The 27,988-nt window shown below is 40.6% G+C and overlaps 2 protein-coding genes across 2 annotated transcripts; both read left to right on the top strand.

The window, feature by feature from the left end:
- Nucleotides 1-1,259: 1,259 nt before the first annotated feature.
- sugp1 (SURP and G patch domain containing 1) lies at nucleotides 1,260-12,936 on the top strand. The gene is made up of 14 exons (XM_080034672.1): nucleotides 1,260-1,389; nucleotides 1,927-2,095; nucleotides 2,251-2,345; nucleotides 2,744-2,992; nucleotides 3,150-3,273; nucleotides 3,365-3,465; nucleotides 5,356-5,479; nucleotides 6,057-6,385; nucleotides 6,702-6,808; nucleotides 6,924-7,101; nucleotides 7,229-7,335; nucleotides 10,291-10,436; nucleotides 12,092-12,221; nucleotides 12,400-12,936. Exons 1-14 carry the CDS (start codon nucleotides 1,371-1,373, stop codon nucleotides 12,424-12,426), a joined length of 1,905 nt encoding a protein of 634 aa, XP_079890798.1. The 5' UTR covers nucleotides 1,260-1,370; the 3' UTR covers nucleotides 12,427-12,936.
- A 939-nt stretch (nucleotides 12,937-13,875) lies between these two features.
- On the top strand, nucleotides 13,876-27,421 carry stk11 (serine/threonine kinase 11). The gene is made up of 11 exons (XM_080033662.1): nucleotides 13,876-14,047; nucleotides 14,859-15,805; nucleotides 20,072-20,155; nucleotides 20,325-20,414; nucleotides 20,736-20,868; nucleotides 21,067-21,203; nucleotides 21,311-21,438; nucleotides 22,585-22,642; nucleotides 22,798-22,991; nucleotides 24,246-24,487; nucleotides 25,926-27,421. The coding sequence occupies exons 2-10, from the start codon at nucleotides 15,522-15,524 to the stop codon at nucleotides 24,449-24,451; spliced, it is 1,314 nt and encodes a 437-aa protein (XP_079889788.1). The 5' UTR covers nucleotides 13,876-14,047; nucleotides 14,859-15,521; the 3' UTR covers nucleotides 24,452-24,487; nucleotides 25,926-27,421.
- The last annotated feature ends 567 nt before the right edge of the window (nucleotides 27,422-27,988 follow it).

A 27,988-nucleotide genomic window follows, 5' to 3' on the forward strand; every position in this document is an offset into this window, starting at 1 on the left:
AAAATAAAAGAAGCAACGTTAAAAAAAAATCCAATCATCTATGATCGTGTGATAGGCCTATTTGAAATAATATAATGTAGTGATAATCTTTCTTTCGTTACTCATTCAGAACGTTGCCTGAACCTGAGATAAAAGATCTAGTCGTATTAATTCTCAGACTCCCTTTATGATTTTTTTTAAAGAGCATCATACACATTTAGAGAAAAATCTGAGGCAAACAAAAATAGTGCAATTGAATATTAAAATAGGCTAGAGATAGGCATATAGGCCCCTAGCATAGGCTACAATTGGGCTAGAATGCAAGTTGAATAGGCTATAAGTGGAGAATACTGTGAAATGGCAAGCTTCCGCTTAAACCTAAATCCTGTTCCAAGAGTTTAAAAAAACAACTACAAAGCTGAATATATTAGCCTATACACCAGTTATAAGGTCACTGAACTGTAGCCTATAATAAACTACACATCTACTTGTCTCACTTCATGGTTTAGGCCTTAAATAGCGTACATCACTGGCCCGCTGCCATCATAGGAATCAACCAGACCTTTCAGGTCAACATGCCCTCAGTGGTCAGTAAACGTTTAAGATTGTAAGCGCAGCAAGGCTGCATTCACTTGCCATGCCACACATAACTGGAATAGACTACTGGACTGGTGGACCTATATCTGCCGCAACTGATTTGTTTTTACTCTCTGTTGTTCAGAAATGTTCCTAATCAGTAAGGGAATATGCCCCTTCCAGTCTTGCGAGGGTAGTTGTATAGGCACCTATCACGCTTATGCAAATACAGTCATGTAGGCTAAAGTTGGTTAGGTAGAGACAGTATGCCAGCCAAGGTCAGGGTTTGTCTTTCCTCCATAGACAAAGCCAGAAGACAGTTCCCAAAGCTAGAAAGTATATCACTGGTATCCTCAAGATTATAGCCGCCAGAGTGATATATTCACTCTGAATTAGCCTACCTGTGTATATTAGATAGGCTGCAGCTATCTGATACAATTCAATATCCTATAATGCTGTCCAGTTCTATGATGGGGACCAGAATGTTAGAAATATCTCTGTATAATGCATTTCAATACAACGACACAACCACCACCACAATGATGCTGTCAACAAAGACTAAAAATAAATAATGATACACTCATAGGCCTAAACATTGCAGAATTATTGTACTAGTGTCTGGTGTCTGGCTGTGCGAGACTTCTATTGTACTCAAGCCCTTTTATTTTGGAAACATTGCGACCGGAAGTCTTGTTACTGCTTCCCCCCCAGCGAAACCTAATGTTTTTTTTTTTTTACCACGGTAGCAGCTGAAGGCCTTATTGTAGCCTGTGAGTGCTGTCTTCGACATACTTTGTTTCCCTCTTGCTTCGAATATGGAGTCTAGCGATGCAGGTAAATATGTCCTGTCAATCGGACGGAGGTACTTACACTAAAAATGTAGCAGCTCTCCTAAGTAAACAGTTGTGTTAGCCGGGGTAGCCGCTGACGTTCACTAGCTCAGTTAGCTTTTGTATCCGTAGGACATCTCGTAACCAGTGCGCAACAATAACTAGCTATCGGGTAATATAAACTAAAACTAGGCAGTTGGTGTAATCATTTAAATAAGAACTTTTCCATTCTATTAACTTGATTAACCAGTTATGACAACCTTTACATTCACCAACTTGATTGTCCAAGCCCCCCCTCACCCCCCAGACACACACACACACACACACACACACACACACACACACACACACACACACACACACACACACACACACACACACACACAGAGTCTGTTCGTCTTTTATAGGATTTCGTGTTAGCAGGTCTGCAATCCAGTCAGATTATTACATGATGATAGGGTGCCACACTTATCTTCATAGGAGTCTAACTTCCGTCTTCCGTCTACACACTTATTGATGTTGTTCTTCTATCCTTGATTAGGGCGAGGAGGATGGAAGTCCAAGCCTATCCAGCCTCAGAAAAACAAAATGAACATGAATATTCTCCGTCAAGAGACGCTGATCGCTCAGAAGAAGAAAGAGATTGAGGCCAGAATGGCAGAGAAAGCAAAAATGACTGTTCAGACCCCAAGCAAACCCCTTCCTATAAGGTAACTAATTCTACCTGCTGATGGGGCACAGTAATACTTCAACCCAAATGATTCTGTTTTTGAAGTACAATAATGACTGGTGCTGCTGCCAGTCAGAATTATTATGCGTGATTGATTTCTTTGACCTACAAATATTCTGCCCATTCTGTTCCCAGTCCTCAGGGACCGTCATCAAACAAGTTTGTAAACGATGGAAGCTTCTTACAGCAGTTCATGAAGCTGCATAAGGATAAATCTAACAATGGGTCTGGTAAGTTCCTTGATCTGCACAGTTTTGTCCGACAGGTCGCCGTCAAGTTTTTGTATTTTTGTTGTTGTTGCACATAATATATTACTAGTATGTTGTAAAGTGAAGATTACCAGAACAAGAGGAATACTGGAACACAGAATAATAGATGATAGCTGTACAGTAGAGGTTTTTAGAAAAGGCAAGGAAACAAGTTTAGAATTGGGACTGTGAATGTTAGCTTACATTACTTGTTTGTTTGTTTTAATCACCTGCTAAATGTTCTGATTAAGAAAAATCCCTGCTATCTAGCAGATGGTAATGGTTCTCATCAGTTCAAACAGATTATTATTTTTTGTAAACATGTTAAATGCTTATACTAGTTATTCTTTTTAAATGTGTCCTTTTTCATAACTTTCTAGGTTCAACCAGTGACACAAAAACTTCCTCAACACCAACTTCTTCACCAGGAGGAAATGTGCTGCATAAAAAGAGCATCCTTGTTGGCAAAAGGCCTGGCCTTGGAGTCAGCAGCATGCTTAATCAGTTCAAGAGCTATTCGCAGTCCAAGAAGAATCCTGTTCTCAGCCAGCGACCGAGTGTGTTTTCTTCTCCAGATGAGGAAGACGAGGAAGAAGAGCCTGATTACTCCAGATACTTAGAGATGACAGGTAATTCAAGGCCTGCTGTGTTTTCCAGTGTATCTCTGGACAACTCCATGGCATTTCTGTGCATCTTTCCTGAGTAATTTAGCGGCACAGTTGCCTTCTTACTGGCATTTTTGTCATAGGTGCCCTTAGAGTAAATGTACTCATTGCTTGCTTAAAGTCTCTCCCCCAGAGGATTCAGACACCTGTCTCATTATCGACAAGATGGCCTCTTTTGTGGCAGAGGGAGGAACTGAGCTGGAAAGAAAGGCCAAGGAGGACTACAAGGACAATCCCATTTTCTCGTAAGTTTGAAGGACAGTGTGGCCAGATTTATAGGCTCTTACACTACTTTTAAACTCATCCAAAACTTCCACTTTTCTCTTTGCCTTTCAGATTTTTGTATGATAAAAGCAGCCTGGAGTATCTCTACTACAAAAAAAGAGTTGCAGAATTAAGACAGGATTTGCTAGGAGATGACAAGACCTCAGAACATGGTAAGATTACCTCACACTCTTTCTTTTATCTTGCTTTTATCTGTGTCGCACCTTCCCTCAAAAATATTAAACTAAAATGACATTTCAAAAGGGGCAGATAGTATGTCAATATAACTGTCACTTTTCAAATATACTTTCCAGCATTTAAGTGGGTAGGAGCCTTCTGTCAAGCCCTTTTGTTTAGCCAGCCTTACGCGCCCCACACACATCCTACCTCTACTGCGCCTCTACCTCGCGTCTGCGTCTGACTTTTGGTCACAGACTGTGAAATCAACGTAGAGCGAGCACACATCCAACCTCAGACGCACTGCTGAGGCGCGTCGGAGGCACGTCTGCAGCGCCGCTCCCCTTCACCTCAGGAGGCTCGCCTATTTTTTTCTGAGAGCAGCGCGTCTCTCTCGCGTCTCTGTGCTTTAACTGATAGAGAAATACTCTGTTGACAGTCATACCAGCAGCATTCACTCTAGTTACACGTTTACCCGGTGTGTTTATTTCAAAATAAAACATCCCTCAGTCGTATACGCGAATAATCCCTTTATTTCACGATTTAATTGTGCAATCAAAATCCGAGGGATTTAAAACCTAATTTTCAATTAGTTCTGGCATTTCATTTTTGGATAAATGACACATATAGAGATCCAATATAGTGAAGAAATAAAAAAGATCATGATGAGCGCAACAGTTTTCCGTTGCTCTATCTGTGTCTACGGCCTTCTTCTTCCCCGACCACACCCCCCTCTCTCTCTCCCGTATAAATCAGTAAAGTGATTTTTGAAATACTCAGCTGAGAGTCATATTGACTTCATACTGGCAGCTTTCGCTGTAGTTTCACCATTTCCTGGTGTGTCCCCTTCAAAATAAAACTTATAAACCAACAAGCGAAAATATGGCAAAAAAAAAGAAAAAAAATGGCAATGGGGCGCACGGATTACTGTCCAGACTCAATATAAATCATATGCATCATAGATGACATGAAAGAACTTCATTTTTAATGGGAATTATCTATGAAAACTCTATGTAGAAAGATAGGGCTTTTAGAAGCAGCGCTGCAGCAGCAGCTGCTGAGACGTTGCATGTGTGTCCGAGAAAAGTCCGAGAGAGGCAGCAGTAAGGTAAAGCGACGCGCTCCAGAGGTAGACGCAGGATGTGTGTGGGGCGCGTTAGTGTCAGCAACTAGAGTAAGTTAGCTATTATAGTATTTCCCTACACTAAACTACAACTGTTGGAGCAAAGGACCCATTCCACTTTCCCTGTTAACTGGAGACACTTTTACCTGATATTATTGGCTGAATAAACCCTTATTGTCTGTTTCATTAAAATGTAATATAACATACCTGTGGGACCGTTCTCTGAGGTCTCTAACCTGAGTGACTCTATAGTATTGAGAGAATTATTCTGAATATTAAATCATCTGCATACTTGCTTTCAAGACAACAACATCATACATAATTGTTTCTAGTTTTAATGAGGTTCACCATCAAAATTACTCCTTATTTTTGGCTGTAAATATACTGGTACATGTCAGGGTTTTTGATTGGACTGTGGCTACTAAACTGTGATATACACTATTTTGGCAATGATTAAATCATATTAAGAGATAAAGCAAAGCTTCTAGTTCGTAATTATGCACAACATTGAACCGGCAGATACAATTTTCACAATGTCGGCATACTGTATGTAGCGTAGCCTCTGGGCTTGATATGGGCTTAATTTGTTACAGTAAAAGCCTCACATCGAAACAGTTCCCCATTCACAATCCCTGTCCCCCTTGCTCCTTCCTCTTCTCATCCCCTATTGGCTCTAGACTGGTGCTGTGTGAGGGCCAGTTGAGTACGGTACGGTACAGTAGTAGTGTGAAATTGAGTCCCAGTACTGATAGGCTGCTTAAAGTCTCCCCCCCAGTGGACGCAGAAACCCAGCAGGTGGCCGAGAAGCTGGCCAGGTTTGTGGCGGAGGGCGGTCCCGAGGTGGAAGCCATCGCTGCTGAGCACAACCGAGACAACCCTGCCTTCAGGTCAGTCACTGTTTATGTGTCTGTTAACTCATCTTACCATTTTGTTTGGTTTTAAAAGCCCCTGTACATCCATATCCACAAAATTATTTTAACTATGTAATTTGAGGAGTTAGTGATGATTGTAAGCATCTGGAAAGAGTTAGGCTTATAAATGTTTCGATCCAAAAAATTAAAGGTATTGACACTTAAGTTTGATAAACTTTACAGAAATTTGGATTAGATGAGTAGGGCTAGGCTCTGGTTCTTATTACACAATAAGTATTTTGAACCAATCGCAGCAATTCTCTGCCCGAAAGTTCTATATAAACAATAACTGTTGCCATGGAGAGCGTTGGGAACGGCCACACCAACACAGTCCTATCAAATGGTGTAGACCGTAAAAAAGGCAGTTTTTTTTAACTATGTTTTTTTATATTTGACTATCAACTTTTCGTAAACGCTTATTAAGACACTCCACTTTGATATCATTTATAGATTTTTACTATTTTAGACCAGTTTTTCCTTAAGCCTAGTTTTATTTGGTTAGTTTTAGCTGTGTCATTCACCTCACAAAAAGTTTCTGCTGTCCATCCGTCAGTTTTTTATATGAGCACCAAAGTCCGGCCTACCGCTTCTACAAAGAGAAAGTACAGGAGTATCGAGCTGCGGCCTCCCAGAGCTCTTCACCTCCATTGGTTGAATCGAGGACTGAGCTTCAGCAACCGCCTGCACGGGCATTTACAGCCATCCCACCCCCGCCCAACCCTACATCGCTTACCCACGTTCAGGAGGCGGAAACTCCGCCTGTGAAACGGAAGAGAAAGAGCAGATGGGGGTCTGAGGATGACAAAGTGGCATTGCCTCTTCCTCCTGTCATTATTCCTCCAGAGATGAATCTTCCAGACCTTAAAACACCCTCTATCTCCGGTATGCGATCTTGTGTTTTACATACAACAAATATGTGCACATATGCCTTTTGTTTGTTTGTTCTTGATCTTGGGGCAGGATAGTTATCAACATAAAAGCTAAACTTGGTGCAACCATTTTAGAAGGCATTGCCAATATGTTTTTGGAGACACTCGTAGAAGAAACTGTGATTTTTGTGCATAAATGTGTACTGCTGGCGTTATACATATGAATTAAATTACACCAATTCGACCTATGGATTTTTTTTAATTACTTGTCGACAACGATATCAGCTAATCCAATAATTAATGTATGTTTGTGGTGAAATTTGTTCCAGCCCTTGAGCTGAGAGATCTTGGCTATAAAAAAGGGAAGCCTCATGGACTGGTTGGCGTGACAGAACTATCTGAGGAACAGAAGATTCAACTCAAAGAACAACAAGAGGTAGGAAAATGCCAACTAAATGTATAAAGTGAAGATTCATACCATAACTTAAGGCTTTATCTGCCCTGTAATCTAATATATGTGTTGCTCACTGTGTGTTTGTCACACACTATAGATGCAAGAGATGTATGACATGATCATGAAGCACAAGCGTGCCATGGCAGACATGCAGGTTATGTGGGAGAAGGCCATGAGGGAACACGAACATGAATACGACAGCGACGAAGAAGTGGACCAGCAGGCGGGCACCTGGGAGCATCGGCTCAGACACATGGAAATGGAGAAGACCCGTGGTAAGGCTGACCATCAGTGTGGAAAGTGTGTTCTTGCCTCTGCAGCACTGGCAGCTGTCGATTCTTGATAATCAGTTCATATCCAGATAAAGGGAAAAAGAACCAAATCTTGCTTGTTCTTTTCCAGAGTGGGCAGAATCTCTGACAGATATGGGTAAAGGGAAACACTTTATTGGTGACTTCCTGCCCCCTGAGGAGCTGGAAAAGTTCATGGAGACCTTCAAGGCTCTCAAGGTCAGTTTTTCCTCTGAATTCACTTGTTTTGTATCATAATCTGGAAGGATTTTTATTTTTATTTTATTTTATTTAACCTTTATTTCACCAGGAAGGTCCCATTGAGTTACAGTAACTCTTCTCACAGGGAGTCCTGGCCAAGACAGGCAGTAGAAAAGAAGTTGCAGAATTTGCACAAGGCCACACACACACACAAACAAAGTACACCACAATTGACACTATAATGCTAAAATTACACTTCATAACAGGCTATATAAAAACAAGCTAATACATACAGCTAAAAAAAAAAAGGCATCAGGTTAAAAACAGTTGCGGTGTTCTTTTAGAGCTGATTGTAACATGTTTTTACAGTTACTGAGTGGTGGGAGTGATTCCAGTCATTCCTTGAAGTTCATTCCAGACCTTTGGTGCATATGATGAGAAAGCTGTTGTACCCAGTTGTGGCAAGAGTTCTTGTTAGTGGTGTGGTTAATAACATATATTCTGATGACCTTGTTTTGTAAACACTGTTATGGAAGGAAAGCAAATTTGAAATGTAAAGGGGTAGTTTACACATTAGTGCTTTCGCAATAAAAATCAGTGCATGTAGTTTCCTTCTAAGGGAGAGGGAGGGCCATTGTACAGCCTCATACAGAATGCAGTGGTGAGTTCTAGCTGGGGCACCTGTGATGAAGCGCAGGGCTGAATGGTAAATTACATCTAGTTTGTTTAATAGCGATGAGGAAGAATGCATATAAATGAGGTCACCATAATCTAATACTGATAAGAAAGTGCTCTGCACTAACCTTTTCCTTGCTAAATGAGGAAAACACTTTTTCATGCGAAAAAAGAAACCTAATTTAGGTCTAAGATTTTTTTTTAAAGGCTCACAATATGGACCCCAAGAGACAGCTTATCATCAAGCCAGATACCTAAGTATTTATAAGACGATACTCTCTCTATTATCGTACCATCCTGAGTTGTTAAAGTGATGTTTATTGGAGAGCGTGAACGGGTAAAAATAATTTACTTAGTTTTTGTAGCATTTAGTACCAACTTTAAGCTTACCAGAGATTTTTGTACTACACTAAAAGCAGACTGTAAATATGTAATTGCTTCACTGACTGATGTGGCAGATGTATACATAATGGTATCATCTGCGTAAAGATGAATCTTTGTTTGCTTTAAAGGGACACTGTGTAATATGACATCATCAAGAAAGTTCTAGAAAGTTCTAGAATGCAACGCTCCCTGGGTAACCCCAACCCTTTTGAATAATAACAGAAGCTACAGTGGCCTTCAAGGACAAGAATAATTCTAAATTCTAAACAATGCACCTGATGACATTCCAAAAACATGGATTCCTCCATAACACTTGCCTGCTCAATGTACAAAATGTAATATTAATATTTGGAATTCTCCACTCAGGAAGATAATTCAGATTATTGGCAGAGGTGATTTTACACCAATGAGGACATATTTATGAATGAGGATATTGATTCTAGCTAATAACTTACTTAAAATGTTACACAGTGTCCCTTTAAGTCCCTACCTAAATTGTTTATATAAATGGAAAATAAAATGGGGCCCAAAACTGACCCTTGTGGGACACCCATTTTTACTTCCAGCAAAGATGAGGTACAGTTATCCAATGCCACACACTGAGTTCTACCACTCAGGTAATTAGTGAACCAGCTTAATACAGTGATACTAAAGCCTATACTTTGCAATCTCTGCAGGAGAAGGTGATGGTCCACAGTGTCAAATGCTTTAGAAAGGTCAATAAATAAAGCAGCACAAGACTTCTTGTTATCTAAAGTATGTAAGATATCATTTGTAACTGAGGTTACAGCAGTAATTGTACTATGTCCTTGTCGAAAGCCAGACTGAGTGGGATTCAAAAAGAGTTGTCAGATAAGAAATGTTTTAGTTGCTCATTTATGAAAGACTCAAGCAGTTTGGCCAAGACAGACAGTCTGGAGATTGGGCGATAATTATCTAAAACCGAAGGGTCTCCGCTTTTTAAAAGTGGAAGGACAAATGCAGATTTCCATGACTTTGGGATAGAACCACAGTGTAGACTAAGATTGAAGATGGAGGAGATAGGGCCAGCAATCAAGTTCGCAGCAGTTTTAAGAAAATATGGCTCAATCTGGTCAGGATAATACTGTTGTATAACTGCTAGGACTGTCATTATCCATTGATCTCAATTTCAGAGGTAAATGAAGATTGCAAACTTCTTTGAGTTGAACGAAAGAGGAAAGAAGGTTTCCGAACTAACAAAATAGTTGTTCTTGAGGGTCATTTATTGTTCATTTTAAGAGGTGTATTGTGTACTCGGAATGAAATGCATAATCTCTTATGAATACTGTAAAACACCTAATACATTTGAAGGGTAATTAGCAGTGGCTTTCAGTAATTGAATGTCTTCCATACACAGTTTAGTGGGACCAGGGTCATTTGGAAATATCTGTAAACAGGATTGCAATCAGCCAGCCATGCCTCTGTTTTCAAGCTGCTTATCCAGGTCAGGGGGCACAATGGTAACAGCCAGCAGAGCAACCCAGACGCAAATTCCTTTAGCTCCTCCTGAGGGATTGCCAGAAGGAGACTGCCTTTACCGCTTGTTTATTGTGAAAGTCTGTTTAACACAATTTGGCACTGTTGTGGAAACCAATCTCTTAATCCCTTCTTAAAATTAGAAAAACAGCACAGTATGTTAATAGAGATTTTGTAATTTCGTGTGAGTTCTGTGCAAGAGTCATGGGAAGTTATTGGAAAGTCAGCAGTCACATAGGACCCAGGATTGCAATTACACAGTTGATTTTATGGTGAATAAAACAAATCAAAGAGAAATGCCTTCCTGGGGAAAATTAAACTTTTGCATGTCAGGAGAAAGGGACAATGCAGTGAAGTGGTTCTACACTTAATTGATAAATGGCCTGAATGTACAACTTTAGTCTTCTTGACTTGCAGGAGGGCCGAGACCCAGACTACTCAGAATACAAAGAGTTTAAGTTGACGGTGGAGAATCTTGGTTTCCGGATGCTTATGAAGATGGGCTGGAAGGAGGGTGAAGGTCTCGGTAATGAGGGACAGGGAATCAAGGCTCCTGTCAACAAGTGAGCATTCTTCTTCAGCTCATTTGCCTTTCTTTTGTGTCATAATAATGAAGTTTTTATGTCATGTCATGCCAACTGTCTGCCCCTTCCTTCATATTCAGCTGTATTCCTCTCTGTCAGTTTAAACAGTACATCCATCAATTAACTGCCTTTTTTAAATGATTTTCACTGTGACTCATCATCTCTATTCTAAACATGATTTTTTTTTCTTTACTAAATGTAAGTAACTGTATACTAGTTTACAAGTTTTTTTTTAATAACAGTAAAAAATAATGTCACTCCAAGTAAAGTCGTCAATATACTTTCTGTTCAACCTTGTGTTTGCATAGTCGTAGTTAATGTATTTGTGTACATACTTGACTACGTATGGCACATACAACGCGTATTTATCATAGTTAATGGACCTACAGATGCATAACGTTATTTTTGAGGATGTGCGCAACCAACGCTTCGAACGGAAGCAGGATATGCGTGTATGTCGTCATGCTAATTTATTTGCATAGTTAACAGCAAGATTATTTGCGGCTTAATGCTGCATTTATGTGGTATCGGACACATCAGACAAACGAGTTTCCAAGTTGGAAAATGCACGTAAAAGACTGCTCAAGTCGAAACAACAACTCGGAAACTCGGGACAGATTTCGGTTTCCAACTTGCTGACTTATCGTCATATGCGTCATCAACATGACGGTTAAAAGTAGATGTTTCTTTTTCTATTAATTGTCACGGAAATACTGGGTTTATATCCACCAACAATTTTACTTGGACCTGTGTCCATTGTGACACTTTATAATGTCTCTCCTGTGGAAAAACACTTATATTTGAAATGTTTTAATTAGGGCTGTCAAGCGATTAAAAAAATTAATCTAATTAATTACAGGCTCTGTGATTAATTAATCTAAATTAATCGCATACTTTTATGACACTTTTATACCTGTTTATAAACGGCTGTATAGCCTGCTAGTCTCTCTCTCTCGCTCTCTCTCTCTCTCACTCTCCCTCTCCGTCTCTCGTAACTTCTGTCTCCACAACAGACAGCGCTGCACTACCATAGGCAGTACTCAAAGGCAAAAATATTGAGAGACACGCACACACACACACGCACGCACGCACACAGACAGACAGACAGACACACACACACACACACGTTTACGCGGACGACGAGACAGCTAGCAAACAAAATTGAGACACGGGGAGAAAGATTGAGAGATACTGTTTTGAACCTAGCCTACATTGTTGCACCCACTAAATCAATAATGCACAGACACTGGCTGCGGAGAATAAAGTAAGATGTCTTCCTACCTTCATGCTTATTAAACCGTCTATAGAGCCCTCGGCCCCCTGCTTCTCTCTTTACTTTTCTCCCTTTCACCCGCACGGGCTGTGTCTGCTTCAGGTGCAGCTCGGTGCAGCTACGCACCACTTTTGCACCGGGTCAAAGGGCATTATAGAAGTGCGATTAATCTGCGTTAATTTTTTTAATCGCGTTAATTTTTCTGTGATTAATTAATCGAAATTAACGCGTTAATTTGACAGCCCTAGTTTTAATTTATCTTGATGGACAGAGGGTATACTAAAAATTAATTTGCTTTCAAATTACCAGACAGACATGAAAAGGTAAACAGATTCTGATTGTCGCTCTATCCCTCTCTTAGGGGAACTACCGCTGTAAACGGAGGAGGATTTGGAGTTGAGCGTCCAGCGACGCTCACAAGGAATGACGATGAATATGATGCTTTTAGAAAGAGGATGATGCTTGCTTACCGCTTCAGGCCCAATCCACTGGTAACATCTTTTTCATTGTGTTTATAGTTTGCCGTTACAATTTTCTGTCAACCTACACCAATTAAAAATAAGCTAATGCTAATGTATAACAGCATCCTTACGCATTGTTTAATGGTCAAGTGTCCTTTGCTTTACTATTTGAATTGAAACTAGTGTTTGTCTGTTTTTATTTCCACAGAATAATCCACGGAGACCATATTACTGAAGTAAAGGACTTTTTTTGTTTTTACTTGTTCTGGTTTATCATAACTCAATAGCTGTTTTCTGCAGCTACCACACCTCTGTCCAGTCGTGAAATGTAAACTGTTGCACAAGAGAAATTTTTAAATTTGAAGTATGTTTGTGTTGGAGATTAGTTGAACGATTAGTAGATTTTCCATTTAATTTGTGTTTCCTTCAAATGGTAAAAGAAAGAAAAAATGTCTTTGAATAATTGATTACCTGTTTTGTTACATTTCAGTTATATACTGAAAAAACTTAAAATACATAGACCTGCTTGGCCTGACTTCCATGATGAATTCAAACTTTAGTTTGATACAATTTGTTCACTTTCAATGCCTGACTTGACTTTGCATCCCCAACCAAATAACACACTACTGCATTAGTACACAATCATCTCTATAATTATTGCATTGAGTATCTTCCTCACTGTGCTATAACAAATGTTTGCTTCCTGTGATATGTCACTGTTCAGTGTTCACAATAAAAGATTAAATGGCCATTTACTGAAATGAGTTGCCACTGATATGTCTTATAACTACTGTACTTATCTGTATATTAACGGTTTATTATTATTATAAGTAGGTGCTAAGATGAAGTCGCTTTGTTTATGCAGGTATGCAATATGCATCCAATCATGTTGACACATGCCAACAGTATTACTTTCTGTATGGCTCTGGACATCAGTGACTCATTAAAGTAGAGCTGACCAGGCTCGAGTGGCCAGTGGTTAGTGTGACAGATCAGTGAAATCAGATCTTCAGTTTGCCATTCTCTGGGGGGCGACTCAAGATAAATATAACTTCAAAATCCCAGCTAAGCAAAAGCCACTCTGGTGTTGGCCACAGCATCGATCAGTGGCAACTCAAGCCGCTGCAAGATGTAAATAAATCAAGGCGTGTGTTGGGTAGTGGCAGGAAGATTTACATTATAGATTAATCCTTTGGTCTATAAAATGCCAGAAATTTGAGGAATGTGTTGCAACTCCCTGGAGCCTGTGTTGATGAAACCACGTTGCTTGTTTTATACAAAACTCAATCCAAAACCTAAAAAATATCATTAACAATAGGCTAGAAGACAGAAAAGCAAGGATCCCTGACAAGTTGGTTCTCCAAGTAGTGTGAGGGGTCAGAGGTAAGGTAATGTTACCACCTCAAATTAACATATGTACATTTTTATTTTATAAATGCGAGAACATAAGAAGTAGCCATGGGGTGTCAAACGGAATATCCATTGTAATTTACGAGCGAGCAATATATTGAACAATCGAATTCAATTTAAAAGGCCTAAAAGATCCCTGCATAAAATATTTTTTGTCAGAACTGCTTTGACACTCGTTCCTCAAATACGTAGACTACTGCATGTGTGTGAAGGCGGAGAAAACTTTGATTTGACGCATTAAAGTACGGGCTGTCAGCGCGAGGTGGTGGGGGGAGGTAAACAAGATGGCGACAACCTGAGTGGCAAGAGTAACGCGAAGAGTCAGACAATTTTACTGATATATAGCTGGACCTGAGTTTATTTAAAAATAACACTGCTTCACCAAGGACGGACACACCAAGAAGATCTAAAAATATTCACTGGAAACCAGATTCACATGGATCTAGGTGAGATCCAGTACCAGGAGTTAACTAGTTAGCTTATTAACGCTAGCTAGCACTTTCCATTGGATCTGAACGGCTGAACTCCGGTTAGCCTCGAATGTGTCTGGTTTGTTTCTCCTTTGTAATGGGGCTGTTTAGATGTCAGAACATACTTTGCCTTTTCTACTAAGTGAGCATGACGCAGAACATTCAGGGAGTAATGCACGATACCTATATTAACGCCACTTCGTCGGTAAATGAGGAGAAATTGGCTAACGCTAATCTTAACGATTGGTCAAAGTTGGCTAGCTCTCGCTGCGTAAGCAAGCACCGTTAGCTACAGTTGTGTGACGACGTTTCGGTTATCTTCCCCTGTTGTCCGCCGTCAGTCCTCATCTACATTTAATCAGCTCAACGTGCTTCCGAGTTAAACCCAGCAATGGTGGCTGAATATGTGCCTATCGAGGAGCCTCAAAGTGTGAGTTCATGTTGCAGAGCTAGTTCATTCAAGCAGACGTGCTATGTTAGCTTATCATCTTGCTAACAGTTATCAGTCAGCTATTAAAAAAAATACTTATAGTTTTACTGAGCTACTTCAGTGTCATCGTATCTCGCGTACTACTGGTATTTAACGTGGGTGCTAAATATGTGCATGTATAAATTGTTATCTCTTTCTAATTAAATCATTGCAGTAGAATTGGAACCCAGTAATGTTAACCGGTCAATTGTTGATGCCTGGACAGGATGTTTACCATACAGAGCTACGTTAGCTCAGAAGCGAGCCAAAGCCATGTGTACTTTTACGATTACATTTTAAATGACCCGTTGCTTCTAGGAACAAGGCTGTAGGAACCGTGGTGGCATGGAGGACATCTGAGGACGGTTGGACAGATTGGATGGCCGAGTCGACCTCCAGGAGCCGATACCAGAGACTGGGCTGATACTGCTGCATGCGTTTGGCTGTAGTTCTGCTGCTTGGATCCAGTCCAGTTGTACACACATTCGTGTCCAGAGGAAAACTATGCTATGAAGAATGGACCTTTGACAGAAATGCTATGCTGCATGGCCTTGAAGCAGGACTGGTTGCCTCCACCTAAGGCTGTATGGTATTGAATTCATATAGACTTGATCAAGCCTCTCGTTTTCTTTTCTTTTTCCTGTTCAACTGCACTTGTCATCGATGTAGTACTAAATGCACAGTATAAAGCACTAAGTAGGCACTGGACCCAACAGTTTCTTCACCTCTGTCCTCACCTGGCAAGTGAAAAAGAGCCCTAATGTTTACAAATTGGGATTAATCCCACACCTCCTCTCAGGCCTGATTACTCCCTCTCCCATGTTCAGTATTTTGTAGTTTATCTGTATTCCATCTTGTGGAATTATAACACTCAGCTCAGAGCTGGGAGGTTACCAGTGGATTACTCTCCATCAGCTACCATAACAATTTGCAAACATTTTTGCACAGAAGGCTTAACTTGAGGCTGCCAAACTATCAGTCATGAGTGCCAGCGAGCTGCATCATCTAGACTATCTAAATGAATCGGAATTGATGGAGATCGATACTTTCATTCATCGCATTGACTCCACGGAGGTGATCTACCAGCCTCGGAGGAAGAGGGCAAAGCTGATAGGGAAGTACTTGATGGGGGATCTTCTAGGGGAGGGATCTTATGGCAAAGTGAAAGAGATGCTGGACTCAGAGACGCTTTGTCGCAGAGCGGTCAAAATACTGAAGAAGAAGAAGCTGAGGAGGATTCCCAATGGAGAAGCCAATGTGAAAAAGTGAGTGTTTTTTTTACCCCCTATCTCCCTCTTTACTCTGCACCCTGACATGTGTGACAAGTGACATGCTGTGACTTTTGCATGCTAATGTTTAGTGTATTTTGGATAATAGCCGCTAATAATGCCTGTCCCACTCTCTCAACCATCACTGCCTGTGCACAGCTCTCAACTTGCATCTCCTACCGAAATTCCCACATATCCCTTGAACTAGACAACATTGATGGGGCATTTGTCTTTTCTTATTCTGACATATGAAATCTGAAGTAAAAAGCAGCCATGATATTTTATTTTCAGTATACAAAAATCATTTTTAGATTTACTTTCTCAAAATCAAAGCTAGTCAAACCTGTCAAATGCATCAACATTTCATAGAATCACCTAAATTCTTGTCTGACCTCTTCTTGTTGAAGGTCCCATGTCTTTTGCGTCTCTGACTAGAATCACTGTCGAGTTTGGTGAGAAATGCGCTCTTAACACTCTTGACCACAGTGTGCACGACCACGAAGTGTGTTACTGTTTAGGGTGTGCTGCCTAAAACGCACTTGCATTGCTGCATCACATTAGGGATTTAAGTCACTGGAAGATAATAGCTCTTTAGGCTTGTGTTTGAAAAAAATCAAGCATACAGTGCAAACATGTAGAACCGTACAGCGATCAACACCCATTTCAGCAGATACCATTCCATCAGTCCTCAAAAGTGTTGAGGACTATTCATAAAAATTTGGCTGGCTCGGTATTAAAATCTGATAGAGAGCAGGACACCACAGAAAGTGTCCATTGTAAAGAAGGGAACACGTGTAAACCTCTGCTTCACACAGTGAGTTAACACACTTAAGTAATTTAGGTAATCTTCAACATTTTGCAATAAAGCACTTTTGTAAACGTCATATAGACAAGAAATGAGGTTGCTGTAAACAGGGTGAATGAATTGGATTATTATTTGCACATTGTGGAGTCGGTTATACAAATCAAAACCAAGCTGATATGCAATTGTAATCTCTAGAAGTTTTGTTTTAATTATTAGAAATACTTTCTATTAACAGTGTTGGACTTTGTCTTTCATTTCATCCATACTCTCTCCCTGTCCCTATTCTCTGTCCAAATGCCTCTGCAATTTGGCTTTCATGTCTATATATTTAAAAAAAAATACATCCCTGGTTTCCTGGTGGGTATCAGAAGTTTTAATCACACAAGGTTTATTAAATATTACTCCAGCCTTTCGCTGTGGGCCTGTGCTAATTATAGAGGAAGCTTTAGAAAACTGTCAAAATGAGTTCACAGTGAAGAGCTGCAAGATGGCGAGCTTTTAGACCGCAGTCAAAACGGCAGCAGAACTATCAAAGCTCAGTGATAATTGGTAAGAATAGCTTTATTCATCAGCTATCTAACTTCATTGAAGTCTTTCCCAAAATATGGGGTTTACACTTAGTTTATACTGAAAACAGCCTATCATCTGCTCCGTGAGTGTCTACACTGGATCCCTGCAGCCATATAGTACTGCCTAATGCACCATTTATTAACATGCTGACTTTGCGGGAAATTGACTTAAAGCAATGCTTCGGGTAACTTTAAAGTCTTTGACAAACACAGTTATTCTACTGTATGTAAAGTGTTGCATTGAATAAAACCGAAGTGTATGTGTTTATGCGCAGTTTTGAAAAGAAGTACATGAACAACTGCCATGTTCAGATGTGTGTCTATATTTATATTTTAGCCCTACGACAGTGGTTGAACCCATGCTTTAATAACACCACATGTTCCATGTGCCTCTTCTCTTTCTACATCTGTATCACTTGGTGGAGGCCTTATGTTTCCCAGTCTGAGGAAGCTGGAGCCTGTAAAGGCCTGTCGCTGTGTGGATGCCATAGTATCCCCCAGCCTCCCCATTCAGCCTCTGTTAAGCATTCCTGTCTGCAAAACACTTTCTGTTTTTACGGGGTTAACATAGGGATGGGCCTGTTCTTACTGGCGTTGATTAAGCAATGCCACTCCTGTTTCTACGGCAACACTCCCAAGAATGCCGTGTCCTTGTTTGGAATGACAGAAGCGCACATTAACACGCTTATACTCCAAACCAGACCGACTGTGCACCTCTTCCAGCACAGTGAAGATGGAGGGCTTTCTAAGTTGTTGATGTTGCAACAGTAGTTGCTGTATCACTGAATCCTTTCAGCTTGTCAGCCTGCAGGCCCTCCACACACTGGGTCCGTCCGCGGCACAGATTTAAACTGAGATACTGCGGCTGGACTGCAGCAGTCATTGTGCCTCAGTTGCAGCCCGCCTCAGTTTTATGATTTGTTTTATGGAAAAAAGCTGTGGTACAGATGCTGCTTGGTCTGCTTCATTTCTGACATGTCACATGTGTTAGCTGTTCAGGTGTTAAATAGCAGAGACGAGGAATAGCTGAAAACGAGACTTTTCATTATGCCTTGCCATATTTGAATCACGGCCATGTTTTCAATGTGTGCATGAGGAAGCTGTGTCTTTGAAATAGTGCAGTGTTCTAGCAGTAACAGCTTGTGTGTCTGTAAAAGCAAAATATTGACTATAGGCTCAGGATATCTATTTCTCAGAAGTAAGAATGTGTATAAGGCAGAGGATTGATACAACTCGTGAACTGTCGGTGCCATAGTAACAAAAAAAAGACGCTTCAGCACTGCAGGGGTCAGGATTTTATTTATTTTTGGCAAAGACTCACACCCTTTACAGTGTTGACCTGTTATTGTGTGATACATTACATTATGTGTTTGAAGGAGGGGCAGTAAACAATCTCAAAGTAAGAACCAAGATTTTTATATTTTAGCGTTTCCAAATGCATTTAAAGAGACACAATATTAATTGAGTCTGTTGTCGACGTCAGGAATGTCAGGGTTTCCAAATCTGCAATGTTGATGAAATGGGAAAGGCATACCTCTGCTGCAATCATATAGAGCTGCCTGTCATGATGTCACATACAGCTGGGGTGGAGCTGCGAACTATGACGCTATGGAGGAGGGAAATGATTTTAACCAGTGTCAAGAAAGGAACCAAGAAAGGAACTTAATGGAGTCGAACAGTGTGCCATCTTCCAGGGGCACCATTTTCACGGCCTTATTTTAATGAGCTGTGCATTCAAACTGAAGAACGAGACACATGGGACATATCTGTCGGTTTAACTGACTGATCTTGTTGAATGTTATTTGACTAAAACCGTCACAGAGAATAGTATGTGCAAGCCGCAAGCATGTCGTTCTTTTTCTCCCCAAAACAGTTTATGTAATTATTGCAAAATGGTGTGTGTGTGTGTGGGGGGGTCCAAATACTTTTCACAACCACACCCAGAAACAAGTAGCAGGTAGGCCTAGATGTGTTTTCCGTGAGCAGGAACGACTCGGGAAATATAATCCGGACAAAACTGTTTAATATCAAAACCCAATCTTGTCACCATTTGGCACACAAAGGGTTTATAGGATGGATTATGTTTGAAACAGTTACACTCCGCTGTGCTCAATCTGAAACATTTTGAACATTTCTGCTTTTTTACTGCTTTTTAAATGGCCTTAAGCAGAGCCGCAGCTCTGTGTAAACACCCAACTTTGATATTGACATAAATATCTAAAAATCTAAAAATAAAGGTTATCTAGGTAGTTTCTTGGCTTCCAAAGACCATGGGCCCCCCAAGTGGCTGGGCCCTAGAAAGCTTTCACACTTTCTACCCCTTATGGGCGGCCCTGTGTGTGTGTGTATGTCTCTGTATGTCTGTCTGTCTAGGGAAGAATGTGGTTTGTACTTTGTGCTCTTCCCATCCAGATCCAAATTCATTAGCACCCCCACTCACAGCTCTCTGATGAATGTTGAGTCTCCTGGGGGGGTTTGCCGTGCTAGTGATTTAAACCTCTTCTCCCTGGGTAGCGAAGTGATGTCAGTCTATCTTTCTTCATGTCGAGTCTCATTTGTCTTTTCACATAATTCTGTTAGTTGTCACTGAATCACATACTAGATTTTATTATACAAAGAGAAGCGCAAGACGGCATCAACGGAATTATGAAATTAATTGAGTCGCCAACAATTATCGCCCCTGTTGAATGGCTTTTTAAAATGCCGGTAATTAAATATACTTGTGTTGGTGGTGCTACAGTGCCATATTAGTGCAGAGTGCTGATGTATGACACCTAGCCTTTACCTTGCATTCACAGCAGACGAAGGCCATTATGAAATGATATGACACTCCTTTTCATGTACATTTTTCTTAATGAATCCTTTGCATGTTCTTGTGTTTATTCATAGGGAGATACAGCTGCTAAGAAGACTCCAACACAAGAATGTGATTCAGTTGGTGGACGTGCTCTACAATGAAGAGAAGCAGAAAATATATCCTTATGAGTGTGCATGTACGTTGAGTGTTGATTTGACAGTAAATGTTTTTGAGGGTTATTTCTCTTGCTAAATATGTCTGCTAGTGATTAGCCTCATAATTGGCTCACTTTATTAAATGACCTGTTTGTTTTGGTTTGGATAATCACCTTAACTCCTGATTTACGTATATGGTGATGGAGTATTGCGTTTGTGGGATGCAAGAAATGCTGGACAGCGTCCCAGAAAAAAGGTTTCCAGTATTTCAAGCTCACGGGCAAGTCTCTTTATTTTATTCTCCCTCTCCCCCCCTGCACCCTCTTTTTCTCAGCCTCTCAGCTATATTTAGTTTTGAGCCTTTCTGCGGCCATTGCTTCAGGCCTAAGTTTAGATCCAAGAAGACTGCAGGGCCTCTACTGTTACAATAAGTGACCATAAGTTGTGTGAATGTCTGGTCACTACTCAAAAGCCATTGAAGCCAATGTACTAATTACTGAACACATTGATAAATGGTTCGATATGCCATTTATCATATGGAACCTTTTTACTCCTTTTAATTGTATCCAATATCCATCAATCTCTCTGCTTCTTTTTTCAGGTACTTTTGCCAACTCTTAGATGGCCTTGAATATTTGCACAGCCAGGGAATAGTTCACAAAGACATTAAACCAGGGAATCTGCTGCTGACCACAGACGGGACTCTTAAAATCTCCGACCTGGGGGTAGCAGAGGTGAGCTCAGGCTGCAGTGTTATGGTGTTTGCCCTTCAAGAGCTTTATTTTTTTTACCTACTTATTCCTCAATGTCTGTTCTATGTTTGTATCACAGTTGTGGTTCTGGTGTATATAGTGTTGAAGGAAATATTATCAACTCATTTCATACAGTCCTTTTACTAATCTTACTAATATTACTCTGACTTTATTTTTCAGGCCCTTCACCCATTTGCAGACGATGACACATGTCGCACCAGTCAGGGCTCTCCGGCTTTCCAGCCGCCCGAGATAGCCAATGGACTGGACACCTTTTCAGGGTTTAAAGTGGACATTTGGTCTGCTGGAGTAACACTGTGAGTAGTCAGATCCTCAGTTTTAATGTCATTTTAAATATCTCTGTATGTGGTTACTATTTACAGTGTAATTTAAACAGTATTTGCTGTCTCCTACTACCATTCAGATACAACATTACAACGAGTCTGTATCCGTTTGAGGGAGACAACATCTATAAGCTATTTGAAAACATTGGAAAAGGAGACTGCACTGTTCCCGAGGAGTGTGGACCCCTTCTCTCGGACTTGCTGCAAGGTGAGTGTAACACTGAGCAAACGGTTTTAACCAAATCATACATTATCATCAAGGCCTTGGCCTGGCCGCATATTCTCTAATGTCTGTTTTATTTTTTTTTAATATAAATGATAAAATGCAAGTTTGTACAGCATTACCGAAAACTAGTCGCTAGAAAGTAATCACCTTGAGATTGAATTGGTCACTGATGTCGTTAGAGCAGTAGCAACTAAAAAACAAGTCCCTTCTCCCTGCAGTCTGGTCTTTCCTGTGTACGGCCAGTAGGTGGTGCTGCCACATCGAAATCCACTGAATACTTGGCAGATGAGGCTTACTCCAAACTGTAGAAATCCCTCCAGCTGTTGACGTCATAGTTACCATTGATTTGGAGCCAGCAGCTGAATACTAAATGCTGCAATTCCTCTGTTACTTTGCAAACAGAAAATATTTTATTTCCATGTTTAAAACGACTCGCATGGAAGTATTATGAACATTTCTATCACGGTGAATTAAATGTTAAAATGAGAACAGGCACAAAAAAACGGACGCATTGTGGTGCTGATGTAGCTCACCAAGCCTCCATCCTCCATTTTGTGTGAGCATGTGACGTCCGTGTGTGATGACGCAGCACCTAAGAAGAGATAGTCGGTCCATAATTCCGTGGTCTAAAATAAGCCCAGTGCCACAAAAGGTGTCCTTCAGCAGTCGCAGCACGACTATCAGCACTGTGCATGCTGATCCTTTTTGCCTGCTGGGAGTCAATTACATTATTATCAACTGCGGATGGGCATTGCTCTACTGCTGCCTTATCACACCGACATTCTGCTTCTCCCCCAGCCTCAGCTGGGGACACTTAAGAACAAAATCTTAATTACATTATTACAGATGTTATGCTACTCATATTGATGATTCCTAACTGTACCTCATTGACTCCTTAAGCTTCGTAGAATGTCTTGGCACACAGTGATTAATGAGATTATTATACTCATTAATGAATGTTAGTTGAATGAGTTCACCGCCTCTCTGCCATTAGCCGACCCTTCACTGCTGTGGTGTTAATGTTAAGACACTTGGCAGAATGAGATATGAGCTGGAGACACTGTTCAAGATTGTTGTGATTCAATTGACCTTTTTTAATGTTTTTTTTTTTTTATGTTTGTTTTTCAGGAATGCTCGAGTACGACCCTGTGAAGAGGTTTTCCATACAGCACATAAGGCAACACAAGTGAGCGATTTTTACTGTAGAGCATGTATCCCAAAATGGTATATATAAAAAAACTAAACATATATTTGAGACTTCTGAGCTACAAAAGGTATTTAGAAAAAAAATCTTTCACAGTTGATTTGATAACATTTTCTCCATGCTCGTCCCTTTACCAGCTGGGTGCGTAAGAAACACCCTCCCTCTGAGCCCCCTGTGCCCATCCCTGCCAGCGCAGAGAGCAGGGATCCTTGGAGGAGTATGACGGTGGTGCCCTACCTGGAGGATCTGCACGGCTACACGGAGGAGGACGACGACGAGCTCTACGATGGAGAGGATGAGATCATATACACTCAGGACTTCACAGTGCCAGGTCAGTCCCCACTTTTTTAACTCTTGAACTTGAGATGGATTCCGATGTGTCTGTTTTTTTTTGTTTTTTTTTAACAACAAACCATTTGTTTTTGCATAGCCTGTTCAATTATGTTCAGTCCAACATAACACAAAATGAAAGTGTCACTTCCACGATTCACAAAAACTGCTACACAATAATGTTACCAAAGGCTTCGTAGAAATATGTCTCATCATGCAGCATGACAGTCAGACTGAATTTAAATACATTTCACTTCATTAATTCCTTTAGCCTGACATTTTGTTCAGTTTTTTTTGTCTGCTCATAATGGAGGTTGATGGGTAGCTATATAAGAAGATGACTTACCCATTCTTAATCCCACAAGCTAAGCTCTGATTGCTTGACTGTTTTCTGCAGTATGAGGAATCCATAAACAAGTGAAAGATTCAGAGGAACAGGCTACACCTCATGTCGAATCCTGTTTAACTTACATTTAGGAAAGATGTCTCTAGTGGTTAGCTTTGTTGTCAGACTTCACCAGTGTTGAAGGACTTTAGTATGACCCAATGACTGCATCTTTATATACGATTTCATTTGTTTCCCAACTCTTTCATCCAATTCCCCCAGAATTCAGGTCCTTTATCTGTTGCTAGGCAACATCTGGTAATAATACGTGCATTTAGTCGATGTTGTGTATCTAGAATTGGTGTCCCACATAAAAACCAAATGGAGCTGCAGAATGTGATTGATCTAAAAATAGCCAGTTGATATGGTTTTGAATGTGTGAATGGTCTTCCAGGGTTAACACCCACACATGCTGAGCACTGTCACACAGAAGATGCTTCATATGAATGAAAATGGTTTAACCTGATATTTTCTTCAGCAGCAACTACGTCTCATCTTCTTTAATATTCCCCTCTTTGTTGTTGTTGTTGTTGTTGTTTTTTTCAGTGTGGGAGGCTGGGGTGTAATTTTTCACTTGAAAGATTTGCTCTTTCTATTTCTCTTGTTTTCCTCATTGTTGCCTGACCTGACCTTTTGCTGATGCTGCTGGCAAATTAGCCTTCTAAACGTCCCCTCTTAGAAACAAAACAAAAACATGCTTACTTTTTATTTTATTTTTTACAGCAGCAGGTCTGCGGTTATTTCTATCCATGTTACCCCCTTAGCGTGCACGCTTGAGCTTTTACTTCCCGCTCGCTCAATGAAGCGTCTCGAGTCAGCACTGTGCGAAAGTGGGAGGGATTTGTATTGACTTAATGTGTGTTTCTTTAGGACAAATAGCTGAAGAAGATCTGGATGAGGGACACGCAGACCAGAGTCCAGCTATGGCCAAGCCAGTTTGTGTGAACGGGACGGACGGGGGACAGAACAGCAAGGCCAAGGCTGAGCGCCGATCCTCCTCCTCATCTAACCCCTCACGTAAAGGAGTCTCTACAGCCAGCAAGATCCGCAAGCTCTCCACCTGCAAACAGCAATGACCCCCTCCCCTTCCTCCCTCTGCAACAACCCACCTGGTGAGTGTGGACTTATGTAACTGAATGTTGCACCAGAAATGCATAGGGAGCACCTTTTTAATACAGGAGTAGTGGAACAAGATTATGATGATTAATGAGTAAAGAGAGGGCTAGAGCAGATCCAGATGGAAAGATAAAAGGGGATGAGATGAGAAAGGTCCAAACAGACAAAGACTTAGAGATGAATGTCCGGCAGGAGGAGGAGTGGAAGAGGAAACCAGGGAGGGGAGCGGGAATCTGTGTTGATATTCATAAAGCAGCAGCACTATGACTCACCACCATTCCCCAGGCAAACACATGGGCGGTTTCCTTTACAGTTACAAAACCTAGATCTGGATTGGTTGGGTCTTAAGCCATCATCTATTCTCTGTAATCATGATTATAACCTTCTGTGGGTTTGTTAACATCCCCTCTTTCAGTCAAAGAAGTGAGATTTATGCTGCAAGTGCACACCACCAATTTAACAGGTTGTCCTCTTTCTCCAGTTACCACCCACAGTTTGCTCTTTCAATCTTCTCGCACGTACAAACCACTCATAGCGTGAGGCTGTTTGTTCTGGGTGCATTGCAGAGGAGATGCTGTGTTCATTTATTCTGGCGATGACTCACCCCGGATGAGCTAAAGTGGGCTGTGGGATGTTTGTCTCTCTTTCTCCCCCTGTCGATCTCTTTCCATGTTAACGGCACCAATAACTTTCTTGTTGTATATTATCTATCCACTTTTAACTCGGTTTCGGTCATTAAATGTGATGCATTTCACAGAGATTACAATTGAGATCAGTCTTAAGTAGAAACTAAAAATTGCAAATAGTCCAAATAAATCATATTAACCTGTGTATGATAGTTTGTATGTAAATGTGGATTACATTTGTGGCGTTTACCTAAGTGGGGACACTAGAGTGACACTGGTGTCCATGGTTTGCTTTTCTCAAACGTTTTTAAGAAGGAAATGTGAATATAACAGTAGTACTTAAAGGCCTACTTCACCGGTTGGAATATGAAGGTGTATTGAACTCGGAGATCCTATGAAGTATAAATGTGCAAAAAAAAAAGTGACATCACAGAAAGAGAAATGTAGGGTTAGACAGTGAGACCATAAAACACTCTTTCTGCCTTTTCTCAGGCTAGGATGATCCGATTTCAATTTTTTTTGCACATTTATACTTCATAGGATCTCCGAGTTCAATACACCTTCATATTCCAACCGGTGAAGTAGGCCTTTAACCTTTTTTTTACATATTTCTTTGTTTTATTGACAATACGGAAGTATTAATGTAATGTTGAATGTTTTGTGTAATCTTTTGCGTGGACCTCAGGAAGAATACTTGTTACTACGGTAATACCTTATGGGGATAAAATTAATAATAAAATAAAGTTTAAAAAAAAGAGCAAGTTCACCAGATGTGTGTTTATAGTCTGTCACCATCTCTTCCTCTCAGGTTGATCTGTCCCTGTCCTTCTGTGTCCGGAGTCCTCACAGTTGTGAAGGAAGCCTGCTGACGTTAATGCCCCCATACCTCCTTGGACCACTGGCCTGCAAAGTCTTTTGAAGATGCGGAATGAGTGATGGGAAGGAGGAGGAGGACAGCATGAAATGTTCTTTTTGCTCTGAGACTGAGGCACAGGCTGTGAAGATGGTGTTTTGTTCTGGGGTCTTTTTCTCTCCCATATTTTGGCTCTTTTTAGCTCTTGTCATCCAGTTCTTTGATCTAGTCCAGGGGTGTCCAAACTACGGCCCGCGGCCCGCTTTTTATTGGCCCGCGGCTGATTTTTTTTTTTTTGCATTTCTTAGTTAACCCACTAGTGCAGGGGTGTCAAAACTGATTGATTGGCCCTTGGCACATTTTAAAAATATAATGTAATATGGCCCTTTTAATTTTTAAATAATCTAAATGCACTCATTATATTACAGAGAAATATGTCCCATAAAAAAAAAAGAGCACCAAGGCCATCCCAGAGGACCCTGCATAATATTTTAATTTAAATTAATATTATAATGGAAAATCCATGTGTCCTTCTCCAATAGCTTCTAATTCATCTGACACAGTGTTTACATTTTTTTTCATACAAAATTCTTCAGCTTTAGCCTCTTAATTTCCCTCTCAAAGTGCACCAGATTCATGCATTTCACTTTAAAAACTTAAAAAAGTCTCCCGGGGGGGCATACCCCCGGATCCCCCTTGGAGGGGCGGGATCTCAGCTGGCTACTATTTTCACCAAGCTGGACATTAGACGTAAAAGCAGAAAACACTGGGTGTATCAATGGCATTTAACAAGAGGGGGGATGTATCTTTTTAATGTGCAAGTAAAGTGTTGCCGTGAAGAAGGATTACAATTTACGAAGACACTATGAAACTAAACATCAGAGCAGCTACATGTCCTGATACATGTGTTATTTTTGCAAAGTGGCCCGGCCTTCGTAGATTTTTCTGTATGTGGCCCTCAGTGAAAAAAGTTTGGACACCCCTGATCTAGTCATTTCCCTTCTCCATCCTCTCATCCTCCTAGGAGGGCCAAGTGTTGCACCATACGTTACAAACGCCATCACCCCTGTACCCCCACCTTCCCATCATACCCAACCTACTGTTTCTTTGACTATTATTGGTTTTACAGAACCCTAATGGCAGTTTTAAAGACACATTGTGATGTGTAAAAAATTAAAGAGGAAAAAAAAGATGGCAAAAGTTATGAATAATTCTATATTTAGATCTATGATGAGAATAATTATGATAGTACTCTACTACCACCAACATTTAAAAAAAAATGCATGCTGTACAGAGCTGGAAGAAAGGGAAGGTGTTTGGTTTGTGGACAGACTGAAGCCTTGAGATCCACTGACCTGTTGGGGATTTTTGATTTCCATTTAGGTTTATTTTCTTTCTTTTTTCCAATGAATATTTTTTAATTATTATTTATATAAAATATGTCCCAAACAGCCTGTTTTGTTGGATGATCATTTCTGTTTGTTTTGAGTTGAGCATATTTTAGTTATGCAGTATACCTAAGTGTTTTATTATTATCTTATTATTTTTTATAATTATAATTGTACACATCCTTAACCAAGTTATTCTTTAATAGGAATACTACACATGTATTTCTCTGGTGCCTGCGACTACTAGTCATATCCTAGAATAAGAGCTGATGGCGCTTAGCTGCAGACCATCTGCAGTCATTTACCCAGTGGCCTGTTTTGCTGCAATGCTCTTTATTGTGTGGATCACATAAGCTGGAGGACTGCCCCTCTCTTACGCAGCCAGACACACTGTCAGCCCCTCGCTGGGAATAGATCAGAGTGCAGGTGAGTCACTGCTCTGAGGGAGGGAGGGAGAGAGCAGCCCTTATCACGTCAGCAAGCTCGACAGCAGCTCTCCGATCAAAAAGACGCACGAGAAGTGATGTCGCGAGCTGAACAATATTTCAGCAGGGTGATTAGTATGCAAGGACACTTTTTTTTTTTTTTTTAGCTTTGTGCTCTTATTTTAAGATTTGGCTGTTTTTACAG

The sequence above is a fragment of the Ammodytes marinus genome (assembly GCF_949987685.1).
Source record: "Ammodytes marinus genome assembly, chromosome: 9".
In the NCBI taxonomy this organism is placed as follows: domain Eukaryota; kingdom Metazoa; phylum Chordata; class Actinopteri; order Uranoscopiformes; family Ammodytidae; genus Ammodytes; species Ammodytes marinus.